This window comes from Nyctibius grandis, chromosome 6 (genome assembly GCF_013368605.1).
Source record: "Nyctibius grandis isolate bNycGra1 chromosome 6, bNycGra1.pri, whole genome shotgun sequence".
Taxonomy (NCBI): domain Eukaryota; kingdom Metazoa; phylum Chordata; class Aves; order Nyctibiiformes; family Nyctibiidae; genus Nyctibius; species Nyctibius grandis.
In genome coordinates, this window is record NC_090663.1 from 45,637,531 (window position 1) to 45,653,325 (window position 15,795).

At 42.4% G+C, this 15,795-nt stretch overlaps 1 protein-coding gene across 1 annotated transcript in view; it reads left to right on the forward strand.

The window, feature by feature from the left end:
• The window catches only part of DDX60 (DExD/H-box helicase 60), a 62,505-nt gene that overhangs the window by 29,816 nt on the left and 16,894 nt on the right, over nt 1–15,795 (forward strand). The window contains 4 exon segments of the mRNA XM_068403128.1: nt 344–471; nt 3,869–4,027; nt 13,603–13,747; nt 15,309–15,461. Coding sequence (XP_068259229.1) covers nt 344–471; nt 3,869–4,027; nt 13,603–13,747; nt 15,309–15,461 — 585 coding nt within the window.

Here is a 15,795-nt window from a genome sequence, read left to right on the forward strand (position 1 = left end):
AAAAAATAAAGAATATCTGGGAAAAAAACAAATTTATTGAAATATGACACTTAAATACGAAAACAGATCATAATCAGTATGTTAGCGATACTTTATTATTTGCACAGTGATGGCAGCCATGAATGCTACAACAATTTGCATTTTGAGCTCTTACCAAAGTCAGTTGATAACTTGCAGACCTTTTAGTCTGTAAACTATATGTGGCTATTGCAGTTCTGAATGAATGATTTAAAAAATTTGAGCTGATAGAATTTGACACAGGAAAATGGAGTCTTCATATCTGCTAGCCTTCCACCAGAAGTTTCTGCCATTAAAATCTCCACAATAATACTACTCTGTACAGGTGAATGAGCTGCTGGAGCACCTTAAGCCAAAACCTGTGGATTGCTCAGAACAGGAAAAGTGGAAGCGTTTTGCAAGCTTTGTTGATAAATTACATGAGATGGATAAGTTGCCTGCCATATTTTTTATGTAAGTATACACATTCCATGTATTATATGTGTATTGCCTATATACAGAAAAATGACTATTGGAAATAAGCATTGTTATGGCTTGGCAAATGCCATTTATATGGTATTTGTTACTTTTGCTTTAAAGCAGACAAAGTAAAGGCCTACAAGCTCTATCAACCCATGTATCTTTCTGGCACTAAAGGTTTAGCTGAAATAAAACTGGGAGCATATAATTATTGCGTGGAAAGAGTAGAATCCATGCATGATATCTGAGAAAATTACAAGAGACTGAATCACATTAAAATGAAAGTGAGATTCTCAGTTGCTTTGCCCCACTATAGTCAGTAAAACTTGTGGAAAGGGTATGCGGTTTATTTAGAGGTGCAAATAGTATATGTAGGGGCAGATTTACTAGGGAAAAGGGTGGAATGAGGTTCTGTTAATGTGTGCATTTGTCAGATGGTGATGGTTCCACTGCATTGCCTCTAACAATCTCATCTTACATCCACTGACATGCATCAATCAACCTGTTTTGCATACATGTGAGATGTAATTACATAACATCAAACATGCACAACTCTGAGCCTACTGACAACACTGTTATTGTCAGTGATATTGCTAATATTAGTAAAGTAGGCATGTACCTCAATGCTGGACTTAAAAAGAAGCTGCTTATCAGTAAACAGTTGTCTAGCGCATATTCTCACTGTAATAATGCATAGGAATAATAATGTAAAAATGGAAAGTTTTCTCATGTCGCTGTGAAGCCTTGCCCTTCCTTACATTGCACACTTTGATAGTTAGGGATAGAATGCAGACTACCATTTCAGTTCTCACATGCTTGATGCTGGTAAAAAGGCATTTCTGAAAGAACTCTAGAAAGGAAGAAGCAAAAAGTGAATATACATATTGATGGCACGTCTCAAATTACTCTAGTTGCTGGTAAATTATTTCTTTTTCTATTTCTCAGTGATGGTCTAGTTGTAAATTAATGTTATGGCTGATTCCAAGCTGAAACTGACACTTTTCAAAAGGACTCTTAGTTATTTGTAATTCCTTCAAGTAAGGAATAATTTTGTGACTGCTCTATGAACTGCAACATCATTTTGGAGCACTCAATAGGAAGTTCCAAGGGGAGATGGATAAGTGCCTTCCTCTCATCTATGCTGGAATGATGGGTTCTTTAGAAATTCTAAAGAATTTCTTCTTGGCTCTGACAAGGGAGTGCGAGTAGAGTGTGAATATCCTAGACAATTGATAAATGATCATGGTGAGACAAGAACACATCCCAGACCAGTGAACATGGAGGCAGAACCTAGTGGTATTGATACCAGACGGTTTAGTAAAAGTAGGCCTCAGAGTAGGCCTAAAAAGGATTACTCTGTGTAACCTTTAGACAGAATCAACTTTCTTTTCAGTAATTTTCCTTTCAGCTAAAATAACTGCACTTTCTGAAACCAACTGCATGTTTTGCAGACAGGGTCTGCTTCTAGGACTGATAACGCTTAAAGTTATATCTATCATTGACTCTTGATTGCACTGAGTCTTAGAGAATCCAAGGTCTCTGTTAAATTCCTCACTAATTACAAAGAGGGGCTAAAGATAAACAAGACTCTGAACAACATCCTTCTAGTGTCTTAAAAGACTTGATTCATAGCTCTGACGCCAGGAGTAGAGATAAATCCTGTAAGAATCAGAACTGGATCTTCTCCTTGGAGCCATCTGCATGTGTCAACAAAAAGGCATCAACCACACTTGCGCGGAAGCAGGGTTATACAGCGGACAGCATCACTATGGGGGGGTTACAACCCCCAGAGACCACCCAAGACCCCTTCCCCAATTTAGTACACATGTGCAAAGACATTACATAATGTATTAGCATATGCATAAGGTTTCTTGGAATAGGCGGTCTTTTCTTGGGAATTATATGAATATTCATTTTTCTATAATGTATATATTGAGGGTGCTTTTGTGCCTCGGTGGACATGTTAGGTGGAGCGATCCCTCATGTCTCTTGGCCGAATAAAGTAATGCCTGCTCGTTAATGTTAAAACCTGGCATTAAGGACTTTTATTCCCGATTTCGGTGACAGTATCAAGCTGGGGATGAGGTACAGAAATCTGTTGTCTAGGGGTCTTTTAAGGCACAGGTGCAGTGTAACAGCACTTGGTAGACCTCCCCAGTGTCTTTGTAGTCAGACAAGGGACAACAGTCATAGAGAATTAAAAAAAACCCAAAATCTCTCTAGTTAAATATCCCAGTCCTGAGAAATTGTGATGGAGATGAAGAAGATGAGTAGCCCTCACAAGTAGCAGACAGTGACTTGGAGTAATAGATTGATAATTGTGCTTTGTTGGTGCTGGTAAGCTGCTTCTCCCTAAGCCTTTATTGGTGAATGAGGTTGCAAAGCAGTCATCAGTATGGTGTTATGTTAGCACGGAATTAACGGAGACTCCTGAGGGAGCAGGTATCAAAGCTGTAGAAGCCAAATTGCTATCACAGCCATTGGGGGTAGGGAAGAAACAGTATTTGGAGTTTGCTTTTCTTTTCTTAGAGCCACGAAGGAAAAGACCAGGCTGGCACCACTTTAGTACTCCTTATGGCTGAATAATCTCAATGGTAGAGAGAAATTAGATCATTCAGTCTGAGCTTCAAAGGGGAAAAAAAAAAGAGTAAATGGCAAATGACCATTATTGAGCTCTGTCATCTGTGAAGATGTGAAAAGCTTAAGTTAAGGAGAGGTTACCTCCTAGCCTTAAAATCTGTATTTGGTCTTTCTGGATAAAAGAATAAAGTCCTTCAATTTTTGCTCCTGTTCTTGGTGACTGCCAGATTTGAATGACTTGTGAATATTCTAATGGACTATGATGCAACCTCACCCCATGTGTTGCAACACCTTGTATGGTGTTAGTTAACAGGATCTGCCTGCTGCAAAAAGAAAAAATAAAATACTTTTTGAGAGTGAAGCTGGAGAAGTCTTCACCCCAGTTAAACTCCAAACAGTCCAATACTGAAAAAGCTATGAGGAAGAACAGCTATGTAGAAGACCAAGAGGGACAGGCACTGATTCCCAACTGGGTAGCTGAGAAGAATTAAAATTACTTAAGCTACGATTTGCTTTATCTGTATGTCCAGGTGTCCAGCTTAGGGAAGGTAGAGTTGAGCGTACTTTCTACAGATAATTTATTGGCAGAACCTTTTTACATTTTACCACTCAGTTTTGGAATTATAACAGTTTGAAAGTGAATGCGAACTATGATCTGGAGATGGAATAGGGATATGCCTCCAATGATTAGATTATAACTATTGTCATATGATAAGGCTCACTGTGTATTATTGTAACAGCATTAGGTATAAATAAATCTCTAGTTTAAAGTTCACCTAACTGATGTATATTATATATTATTTACTTTAAGATTTAACGTGGATTCAGTGGAATGTGCAGCCAAGAATGTATTCCTCAGTTTGCTGAAAAAACAAAAAAGTGAAGAAGACCCTAATACTGAGAGGGAAAAAGAACGTTTAAGGGACGAACTAAGAAAAGTGAAAAAAGTGCTAATAAAATTCAACCCTCTGTAAGTATTGTAACTTAATAACTTAATAATATATATTATTAAAAAGCTTACATATTATGACAGAGCTTAATTTTGTGATAACATTTCTGGGGAATGTACCTTACAGCAGCACATTCATCCACCTTGCAGTATATTAGTCCCTGCTCCTCTTTGTGCTCTAGCAACCCACAAGCAGGAGCAGCTCTATGGCAGGTATTAGTCAGCAGTACTTAGTACATAATCAGGCAGCAAGAAGATGTCAGTGTTGCTGACATTGTGTAAGGTGCTGGCACTACGACATAAGAATCAAAGAGAGAGACCTGAGCATATGAGATTGGTCATTTTGGAATAATTCATTACTGAGATATCAAGATATCAGAACGGCTCTTTCTCCAGACGGTAACTTTTGTCCTGCATCTCTTGAAAACAATGTAGCATCTGTCTGGAAAGACAACATAGCTAGGCACCCACAGTCCAGGATGTTCCTACAGAGCGTTGACGATAACTTTTTGATACAAGTGGTGGAGGAGCCAATGCGGAGAGGTGCTCTGCTAGACCTTGTGTTAACAAATAACGAAGGTCTGGTTGGAGATGTGAAAGTTGGGGGTAGCCTGGGTTGTAGCGACCACGAGATGGTGGAGTTCAGGATTCTACGTGGAGGAAGCAGGGCAATAAGTAGGACCACAACCCTGGCCTTCAGGAGAGCTGACTTTGGCCTCTTCAAGGACCTCCTTGGGGGTATCCCATGGGTTAGGGCTCTAGAGGGCAGGGGCGTCCATGAGAGCTGGTCAATATTCAAACATCACTTCCTCCAAGCTCAAGATTGGTGCATCCCTATGAGTAAGAAATCAAGCAAAGGGGGCAGGAGACCTGCATGGATGAGCAAAGAGCTTCTGACAAAACTGAAATGGAAGAAGGAAGTCTATGGAATGTGGAGAAAGGGACAGGCCACTTGGGAGGAATACAGGAAGGATCTCAGAGTATGCAGGGAGGCGACAAGGAAGGCCAAGGCCCACTTGGAATTAAATGTGGCAAGGGACATCAAAGACAACAAGAAGGGCTTCTTTAAGTACATCAGCAGCAAAAGGAAGACTAGGGAAAACGTGGGACCGCTGCTGAATGAGGAGGGTGCCCTGGTGACGGAGGGTGCAGAGAAGGCGGAGTTACTGAATGCCACCTTTGCCACAGTCTTTACTACTAAGGACAGCCCTCAAGAATCCCAAACCCTGGAGGTACAAGAGAAAGTCTGGAGAAAGGAAGACTTCCCCTTGGTTGAGGAGGATCAAGTTAGAGATCACTTAGACAAACTGGACACCCACAAATCTATGGGCCCCGATGGGATGCACCATGAGTGTTGAGGGAACTGGCAGATGTTATTGTCCAGCCACTCTCTATCATCTTTGAAAGGTCATGGAGAACAGGAGAGGTTCCTGAGAACTGGAGGAAGGCCAATGTCACTCCAGTCTTTAAAAAGGGTAAGGAGGACCCAGGCAACTACAGGCCGGTCAGCCTCATCTCCATCCCTGGAAAGGGGATGGAGCAGCTCATTCTGGATGCCATCTCTAAGCATGTGGAGAAGGTCATCAGTAGTCGTCAACATGGATTCACCAAGGGGAAATCATGCTTGACCAATCTGATAGCCTTCTATGATGACATGACTGGCTGGGTTGATGAGGGGAGAGCAGTGGATGTTATCTACCTTGACTTCAGCAAGGCTTTTGACACTGTCTCCCATAACATCCTCATAGGAAAGCTCAAGAAGTGTGGCTTAGATGAGTGCACAGTGAGGTGGATCGAGAACTGGCTGAACGACAGAGCCCAGAGGGTTGTGATCAGCGGTGCTCAGTCTAGTTGGAGGCCTGTGGCTAGTGGTGTTCCCCAGGGGTCAGTACTGGGCCCGGTCCTGTTCCACTTATTCATCAACAACCTGGATGAAGGAACAGAGTGTACACTCAGCAAATTTGCTGATGACACAAAACTGGGAGGGGTGGCCGATACACCAGAAGGCTGTGCTGCCATTCAGTGAGACCTGGACAGGCTGGAGAGCTGGGCGGAGAGGAACCTCATGAAGTTCAACAAAGGCAAATGTAGAGTCCTGCACCTTGGGAGGAATAACCCCATGCACCGGTACAGGCTGGGGGCTGATCTACTGGAGAGCAGCTCTGCAGAGAAGGACCTGGGTGTTTGGTGGACAAGAAGTTCAACATGAGCCAGCAGTGTGCCCTTGTGGCCAGGAAGGCCAGTGGTATCCTGGGGTGCATTAGGAAGAGTGTGGCCAACAGGTCAAGGGAGGTTATCCTGCCCCTCTACACGGCCCTGGTGAGGCCACATCTGGAGTACTGTGTGCAGTTCTGGGCCCCCCAGTTCAAGAAAGATAAGGAATTACTGGAGAGAGTACAGCAAAGGGCTACAAAGATGATCAGAGGACTGGAGCATCTCTCTTATGAGGAGAGGCTGAGAGAGCTGGGTCTGTTCAGCTTGGAGAAGAGAAAACTGAGAGGGGATCTTATCAACACTTACAAATACCTTAGGGATGGGTGTCAAGAGGAGGGGGCCAGACTCTTCTCAGTGGTGCCCAGTGACAGGACAAGGGGCAACGGGCACAAACTGAAACATGGGAAGTTCCATCTGAATATGAGGAGGAACTTCTTTACTTTGAGGGTGGCAGAGCACTGGAACAGGCTGCCCAAGGAGGTTGTGGAGTCTCCTTCTCTGGAGACATTGAAAACCCGCCTAAACGCGACCCTGTGCAACATGCTCTAGGTGAACCTGCTTTGGCAGGGGGTTGGACTAGATGATCTCCAGAGGTCCCTTCCAACCCTTAACCATTCTGTGATTCTGTGACCCTGGTGCTGGGTCAGCCACTATGGGAGAATATTTTCATAGTTTAGTCTCACCATGGCTGGTATGGTGGTGGATCTCTGAAGTATGGGTTCACCCGACTGGTGAGATGTTATTTGAATATTTGTCAGCCTTTTGCTTGAATTGTACTGTATTTGTTTCCCCCCGACCTTGAATTTTCTTGATTTTTGGGATCATAGAGTATGGATTTTTATAAGACATTTGGCGATGAAATACGGCTATAGTTATCAGGATTGTCAGGAACATAAAGTGTGGAAGACCCTCAGTCTGCAAACAGCTGTGCTTTACTTGGGGAGCATAAGATTTGCTTGGGAACACTGCACTGAGAATAGTTTTTGCTTGCTTCTAAGATAAAGGAGCCGAGACCAGTTCACAGGGCTTTTTGAGGCATGAAAGAAGTAAACATGTGTGGAAGGTCAGTTCTGAACACAGAGCTGAAAACAAGGAATGGTTGTTGATGTTTTGAGTCCAGAACACTGGCTCTTCCCAGAATGGGTGATGAGTGCTTAGTGTGTGAATGTTGATGTTATCTTGAACTGCCTAGTCTGGCTCCTGCATTGTAGCAGTTAAATAGGGTAGTAGCATAACAATAAAAAGCCTTAGGCCTTTCGGCTTCAGGCCCTTGCATCCTCGATCTCAGAGTCTGTGCCTTCCTTGCCGCCCGCCGCAAATGGCGCCCGAACAAGGTTGAAGATTAACGAAGAAGCGGCGGCGACTCTGATCGAAGGATTGTCAGGGGCTAGCGCGCGCCAGGACCGGAGAGTCCCCAGGACCTGAGAGTCCCCAGGATCGGAGAATCCCCAGGATCAGAGAATCCCCAGGACCGGAGAGTCCCCAGGACCGGAGAGTGAGTCCCCAGGACCGGAGAGTCCCCAGGATCGGAGAATCCCCAGGATCAGAGAATCCCCAGGACCGGAGAGTGAGTCCCCAGGACCGGAGAGTCCCCAGGATCGGAGAATCCCCAGGATCAGAGAATCCCCAGGACCGGAGAGTCCCCAGGACCAGAGAGTCCCCAGGATCGGAGAATCCCCAGGACCGGAGAGTCCCCAGGACCGGAGAGTCCCCAGAATCAGTGAGTTCCGCGATCGCAATAAACATGGGACAGGCTAGTTCCCAAGAGCATAAGCTCTACACTGAGGTATTACAGCGTATATTACGCGAACAGGGCTATAAGGTCCAATTAGCGAAATTGGTGCAGTTATTAGTATGGATCAAAGACAACTGCACCTGGTTCCCTGTATCAGGGACTTACGATGCAAAGATTTGGGCGAAAGTGGGAGTAGAAATACAAAAACGGAACACGTTGCAGTCTGATATTCTAAAGGATTTAGAAGCAACGTGGAGGGTTGTTTTTACAGCACTCTCTGCACTCCAGCCTGCAGAGGAGTATTTGCAATCTCTGGCATCCACTCCTATTAACACCTTAGTGGATGTGAAGGAGCAACAGGAGCCTGTATATGAAACAGTCTCTGGAGAATCAGACGATCCTTACGATCTTGATTTCACAGATCCAGACATACAGTCCAATTTATACCCACCATTAACATCGGTAAAAGAAACGGCTGCGGCCGTCCCTTTGGCACGGGGGGTCTCGCAGCCGGCAGCAGCAGCAGCAGCGGCTACGGACGGAGCACAGTTAACACCAACAGCTCCTCCGTATCCTGCGTCTGCCGAGCCACCTATTGGCTTTGCTGAAAAGGCATCAGAGTCTCATGTAACAAAATACAAAACGCTGGCAGAAAATTGTAGAGAGGAAGCTGCTCGTAAAGGAGATTTTGCCATGCTGACGGCAATGCCGGTAATCTATCGTCCAAATCATTCTCCTGAGTATCGCTACCTTAGTTATGAAATGATTAAGGAAGTACGGGCTGCGGTGAGAGACTATGGTTTGCACAGTAACTATACTTCAAATTTAGTAACAGTCATTGGGGAATCCTATACTATGACACCACATGATTGGAAGTCACTTTTACGGATGATTTTAACACCTGCACAATATTCAGTGTGGCTGGCAGAGTACCAGGAGGCTGTTTCTGCAGACACTTTGGAAAATAGGCAAGAATATTTGGGAATTAATCAGTATGCAGTACCAGAGGTACAGGCACGGTTACCTCGGCAGCGTTTACAACAGATCTCTGCATTGGCTTTAAAGTGCCTGAAACGCGTTCCGGAGGCAGGGAAACGCCAGCCCTCTTTTGCGGCAGTCAGGCAAGGAGCTCAAGAACCCTATGTTACATTTATTGATCGTTTACAAACAGCACTGAGCAGGCAGATTGATGATGAAAATACAGTAGAAACGCTGTTATTACAATTGGCTTATGAAAATGCAAATGCAGATTGTCAAAGAATTTTGGGCCCTCTAAAAAACTCTTACAAAAGTATAGCAGAATTTATTAAAGCTTGTCAGAATGTGGGTTCTGAAGAGCATAAAGCTACTTTACTTGCAAGTGCCTTGGCTCAGCAACTCGTTGTGGGACGAGCAGAAATGAAATGTATTGAGTGTAATCAAATGGGGCATATTAAAAAGAACTGCCCAAAGCCGACAGTAAAGAAAAAAGATGAGCAGAAAGGAAGGTTCTCCCACAGGGCATGATGAACAGTCCCACAATTTGTCAGTTAGTGGTCTCTGCTGCAATAGAGCCGACTCGAAGTATTTTTAAACAGTCTCTTATTTACCATTATATGGATGACATTCTCATTGCAGCTTTGACACAGACAGAACTGATGAAAACTGTAAATCATCTAAAAGACTCTTTACAACAATTTGGGCTTCATATTTCCCCAGAAAAAATACAAACAGAACCGCCCTGGAAGTATTTGGGATGGGTACTGTTTACCAGAACCTTACGGCCACAACAACTTCGTTTGGTAAACAATATCTCTACATTAAATGATTTGCAGCAACTACTAGGGACAATTAATTGGATTCGTCCTGTGCTGGGTATTTCTATTGAACAGTTAAGTACCCTGTTTAACACCTTGAAGGGGGATTCAGATTTAACTTCGCCTCGAATCCTTTCTGACAAAGCAAAACAGGAATTGGCATTGGTAATTCAAAAACTTACAACTTCCCAAGCAGGACGTATAATCTTACACTTGCCTCTTCTATTTTTTGTGATTCACACGAAATTCCAGCCTTATGGGCTATTTGCTCAATTGACAGAATCACAGCAATTAGTTACCCTGGAATGGATTTTCTTATCACACACCTTTACAAAAACAATTACGACTCCTTTGGAGATGGTCATTATGGTGATTCAGAAAGGACGGTTCAGGATACAGCAGCTGACAGGTCGAGACCCTGACATTATTTACCTACCCTTTCATAAGGAAACGCACATTACTCTGATGAGGGACAGCCTTGAATTTCAGGCTGCTCTGGCTGATTATTTGAATGATATCCATTTTACTTTGCCACGGAATAAAATCTTGCAAGCCTTACCTTCCCTCTGTTTACAACCACAGAGAGTGATGGTGCCTCACCCTATACCAAATGCAAAAACGGTTTTTACAGACGGCTCAGGTAAAACAAAGAAGGCCGTAGTGGCCTGGAAAGAAAAGGCACAATGGCAACACACATCAGTTACTGTGGAAGCGTCCACTCAGATTGTTGAATTGTCTGCAATACATTTAGCTCTGACATTGTTTGCAAGCGAACCTATTAATATTGTATCAGATTCACTATATGCTGTTGGCGCTATTAACCGCTTAGAAGCTGCATTTATCAAAGAAATTAGCAATAAAGAGCTGTATAAACTTTTCCTTGCTATTGCAACTCTGCTTCAGCAACGACAGCATCCTTGCTTTATTGTTCATATTAGGTCTCACACTCGCTTGCCAGGACCTCTGGTAGAAGGGAATGCAGTAGCTGATAAGTACACTGTTTTGCCCATAACATCATCCTCCCTTACTCAACGATTTCAACATGCACAATTATCTCACTCCTTTTTCCATCAAAATGCTCGCAGTTTACACAAAGAATTTGCTCTCACAAAAACGCAGGCTCGTGATATTATTCGGGCATGTAACGATTGTCAACTATATAATACTGCAACTTATCATGATGGTGTAAATGTCAGGGGACTGAAGGCTAATGAAATTTGGCAAACAGATGTTACACATTATCCACCTTTTGGCAGGCAAAAGTATGTTCATGTTACTGTGGATACCTTTTCTGGTTATGTTGTTGCTTCTGCAGCTACAGGGGAACGGACTCAGGATGTTAAGAAACATTGGACAAGGTGCTTTGCACTTATGGGCCTCCCTAAACAAATAAAAACAGACAATGGACCCGCCTATGTATCTCAAGCAGCGGCCTTATTCCTACAACAGTGGGGTGTGTCTCACGTTACAGGTATCCCGCACACCCCCACCGGACAAGCCATAATTGAACGGACACATCAAAACTTGAAACACATGTTGCAAAAACAAAAAAGGGGGAGTGTAGCCACAGCTCCTCAAGAACAATTAGATATGGCTGTGTTCATTTTAAATTTTCTAAATCGGTCATCTTCTCGATTAGATACCACGGCAGTGGAACGACATTTTCAGGCTAAAGTTCCCTTTACACAAAATCCTAAGGTTTGGTATAAAGATCTGCCAGGCCCAACTGATTGGCGTGGACCAGTAGAATTGTTGACATGGGGGAGGGGATATGCTTGTGTTTTACTCCCAACAGGTCCTCGTTGGCTACCTGCGAGATGCGTGAAGCCATACCATGAGCTGGAGAAACCACAACCAGAACCCGGTACCAGAAATGCAGACGCTGAAAGCACAGGGACCACGCAAGTGACGTAGAACAGTCAACCTGACACCCAGCATTACTTGGGGAATGCTGAAATGACTGGATGAGCATGCAAGTAGCATGCTGCGAGGGGTCTTGGGTGGTCTCTGGTGGTCATGGTCCCCCCATAGTTGTACTGTCTGCTGTGTGACTTCGCTTCCATGCAAGCGTGGTTAAGGCCTTTCTGTTGACACATGCAGGTGGCTCTGAGGAGAAGACACTGTTTTGGTTCTCACAGCAGTTATCTCTTCTAGAGCGTGTGAATCAAGTAAATTTGGACACTACAGGGATGTTGTTCACAGTCTTGTTTATCTTTGGCCCTTCTTTGTAATTAGTGATGCTACAGCATTATTGTATAGATATCTATGTTTATTCCTTTTTCTATATGTATTTATTGCATGTCTCTGTATATTGCTCTGCTCTACACCCCGCAAGCCAAATGTGCACGTCCAGCTTTGCACTCCCCAGGAGAAGCAGTCTCTTGAGCGAGGGGGTAGAATGTGGGAATATAACGGAAGATGGGCGAGGAGGATTGTAAACACGCTCAAGTGACTTGTACCTGGGGTGTCAAAAAACACATATATCATACTACTAACTGTTATTTAGTCTTGTGTGCTGGACAAGTAGAGCATCTTCATTCAGATAACATAGGCCTGTGATAAGACTCAAGGGCACCTAATTGTTTATGCCTGAGATTCCTGCCCTGCTGTGAGAAAGATCAAAGCACAGTGGAAAAATGCCGCCTGGCAGAAATCCCTAATATACAGGCGAAGGCAGCAGGCCCGGAATCTCTTTCACTTTCTCTCTAGCAGGAACTGAACTCCGCGGTGCCTGCGTCCCTGCTTCTGTGCCTTTGCCCCAAGTGCTGCTTCAGAGACCTGGTCTGCAATCAGAGGACTCTGAAAAGCCGAAGCCCACATCATGACCACCCTTGTCATCAAATAAACAAAAAAGGGGGAAATGTGGAAGACCCTCAGTCTGCAAACAGCTGTGCTTTACTTGGGGAGCATAAGATTTGCTTGGGAACACTGCACTGAGAATAGTTTTTGCTTGCTTCTAAGATAAAGGAGCCGAGACCAGTTCACAGGGCTTTTTGAGGCATGAAAGAAGTAAACATGTGTGGAAGGTCAGTTCTGAACACAGAGCTGAAAACAAGGAATGGTTGTTGATGTTTTGAGTCCAGAACACTGGCTCTTCCCAGAATGGGTGATGAGTGCTTAGTGTGTGAATGTTGATGTTATCTTGAACTGCCTAGTCTGGCTCCTGCATTGTAGCAGTTAAATAGGGTAGTAGCATAACAATAAAAAGCCTTAGGCCTTTCGGCTTCAGGCCCTTGCATCCTCGATCTCAGAGTCTGTGCCTTCCTTGCCGCCCGCCGCAATAAAGCATCATGGTTTTGCTCTCCTAATCATGACAATTTACAGTGCATTCTTTGGACATAATATCATGAAAGAATGAACTGAGCTAGCTTTAATAGTAGTAAGTGAGAACTTGAAAATCCAGTAGAGATTTTGACACATATTTAGACCTTGAAGTAGCTTGAAAATCTGCCTCTAAATAGTTTTCCCTCTCCCTTCTTCAAATCCTGTCCTAAATCCTTACAGTCCATGTCATTATTGGCAGTAAATTGATCACATTTCTCTTTCATTTTTAATTCTTCTGCTGTGCAATCTTGTTAGCTTACTGATTTGCTAACTGAGGTACTTACAATTGCTGTCTTCATCTTCCTTTATTTTTGTACATCACCATAATTCCTCCTCTCTACTTCACCCAGAATTACTTGCTGGTTTGCATACAAGCCATGATAAAAGGAAGCTGTTAGAATTAACGGATCTACCTACATGTTTGAGCCTACAGTTTAAAAGGGAATGAGTCTGCATCTTTTTATTTGAAAATCAAGAAATGTATGTTAATTACAGAAATAATATTTTTAATTGTATATTTTGTACAGGGATACCAAAAAGTTGAGCTCCAGTAAAATGGAAAACATGGTACTTCTTTTGACTAAAAAAAAAAAGTTAGAAAAAAGACTTAAAAGGCTAACTGCTATCCCTTCTGTGTGTACTTACGCTGATCCTAAAGCAGTGGATGAAGATGTAAGTAATTCACTGATAATTATAACATGGTTTTGGGTTTGTGTGTATAAAATGCATGAATTTGTGCATAAATACATAAAACACATATAATCTGTGATGCAGTTGTATTTCATAATAGTATGCATTGACTTCATGAAACATTCTGAATATTTCCATTTAAATTTGATTCCAGGTATCAATTTTAGATAACTTTATTTTTAAAATGTATGAATAACTTTCATTCTGCCAAATAAAAAGATGTTGACTTGTCCTTGTGATAGGAGTCCTGGGATGTATACTACAATTAATTCATTTCCATGAACTATCAGTAATGCAGTTCTGTAACTTGTTGATTGAGATCTCAGACTCCTATTTTTCTGACTGACTCATCAGCTTAGGCTGTATGGCACCTTTGTGTGCTTATCAAAACATTTTTAAGCCCTTCATATCTTGTAAAACTACTAAATAATAAATTATTTTAGGCTGTAAAAGTTCTAGTCTCCACAAAGCAAAATTTTCCACGCTCTTCAATGTGTTTATGCCCCCTGAGGAAAGAAAAGGTGAGAAAAGCACTGAAAATCTGCAGATGTCCATCAGAAATATTAATGTATATATTTGTATATGAATAATTAAGGAATAATTTATGAAAGAGATTTATATGATGTAGTTTCCAGCAGTATTGGGTGACTGGGCCATGATCCAGGAAATCCCCTCTGGTCTAAACTTCCTGAAACATGACCGTGGTTCATATAACTGTCTTTTCATGGCTGGGGTTCTTTGTTAAAAAAAAAGTAATTGTGATATATAGCTCTTAATTCAGAGAAAAGGTGCTCAAAATTTTGATGAAGTGTCTTGATAATGCTTTCTGCTTATTGTGATATGTCTTGAAAGAGAGGAAAATTCTGTGTATTGGCACCAAACTTGAAAATTCTCATGATTCCTTATCCTGGGAACTTGGGAACCCAGCAGCATTTTTGGTCTGCTGTCAGCCAGCGTGGAGAGAGCATTGCTTCCCACAGTTGTTCATGGGTAAAGGCAGTGAAGAAGTAGCTTGGACAGTAGTTCAGAAAATACTGAAAAAGCTTAATTCAGTGCTGTTTCTGAGTTTGGGAAAGGGAAGCTTCTAACTCTGTAGTGAGATGAGATGATGGTACCGAGCAGAGATGACAAACAAGAGCAAAAGAATATCAGCTTCACATAGCTACTTAGGAATTTGTTCTGTGATAGTGGCATGCAGTACATTGTCATGAGGCCATGCTTTGAGTAGGGAAGTCATGAACGTGCAAGCTTGCTATGTCTGGTTGCATCTAGCTGCGTGGTATGACAATTGGGACTGTTGTAATGGCATTCGTTGCAAGGGTGAAAAAACCTGATGCTATATAGAAGTGTACTGAAGAGCCTAGATTTGTCATAATGAAGCTACTGATAGTATCCATCCAATTATGTACTTTGGGCTTCAGGTTCACTCAAGATCATAAACAGCTATATTTCTCTGTAGTGCTTGGAATTTTATGAGATAAGACCTTTTTTCATTAACAACACCTGGTTGTGGTTAATACAAAACATTTCTTTTTATTTGTAGACTTTGAGGAAGATTTTTCATCGACTTAGGTTTGAGAGAAGAGGTTATCTGCAGCAAATGATGGCACTGAGGGGCGTTGGGTATCATCATGGATCTATGGCCACCAAGGAAAGACAAGTAGTGGAGATGCTTTTCAGGCTGGGATATATCAAGGTTGGTAAATGGGTATCAGTTCTTTTTTTTAAATTTTAGTTTCTCCATATATTTAATTAAAAAATATAGTGTACCTTTCACCAGTGGTAAAATATATTGCATTGACTTTGTCATGCTCATTTAAAAAATGTTGACATGAAGGTTTCCAAACAAATAAAATAAACTAAGTGAACTGATAGCTGTAGAACTTTATTTCTAACTAAGAGTTTCTATCCTTCAGATTAGTATATCATAGAATCATTTAGGTTGGAAAAGACCTCTGGGATCAACCATTAACCTAACACTACCAAGTCCACCACTAAACCATGTCCCTAAGCGCCATGTCTACATGTCT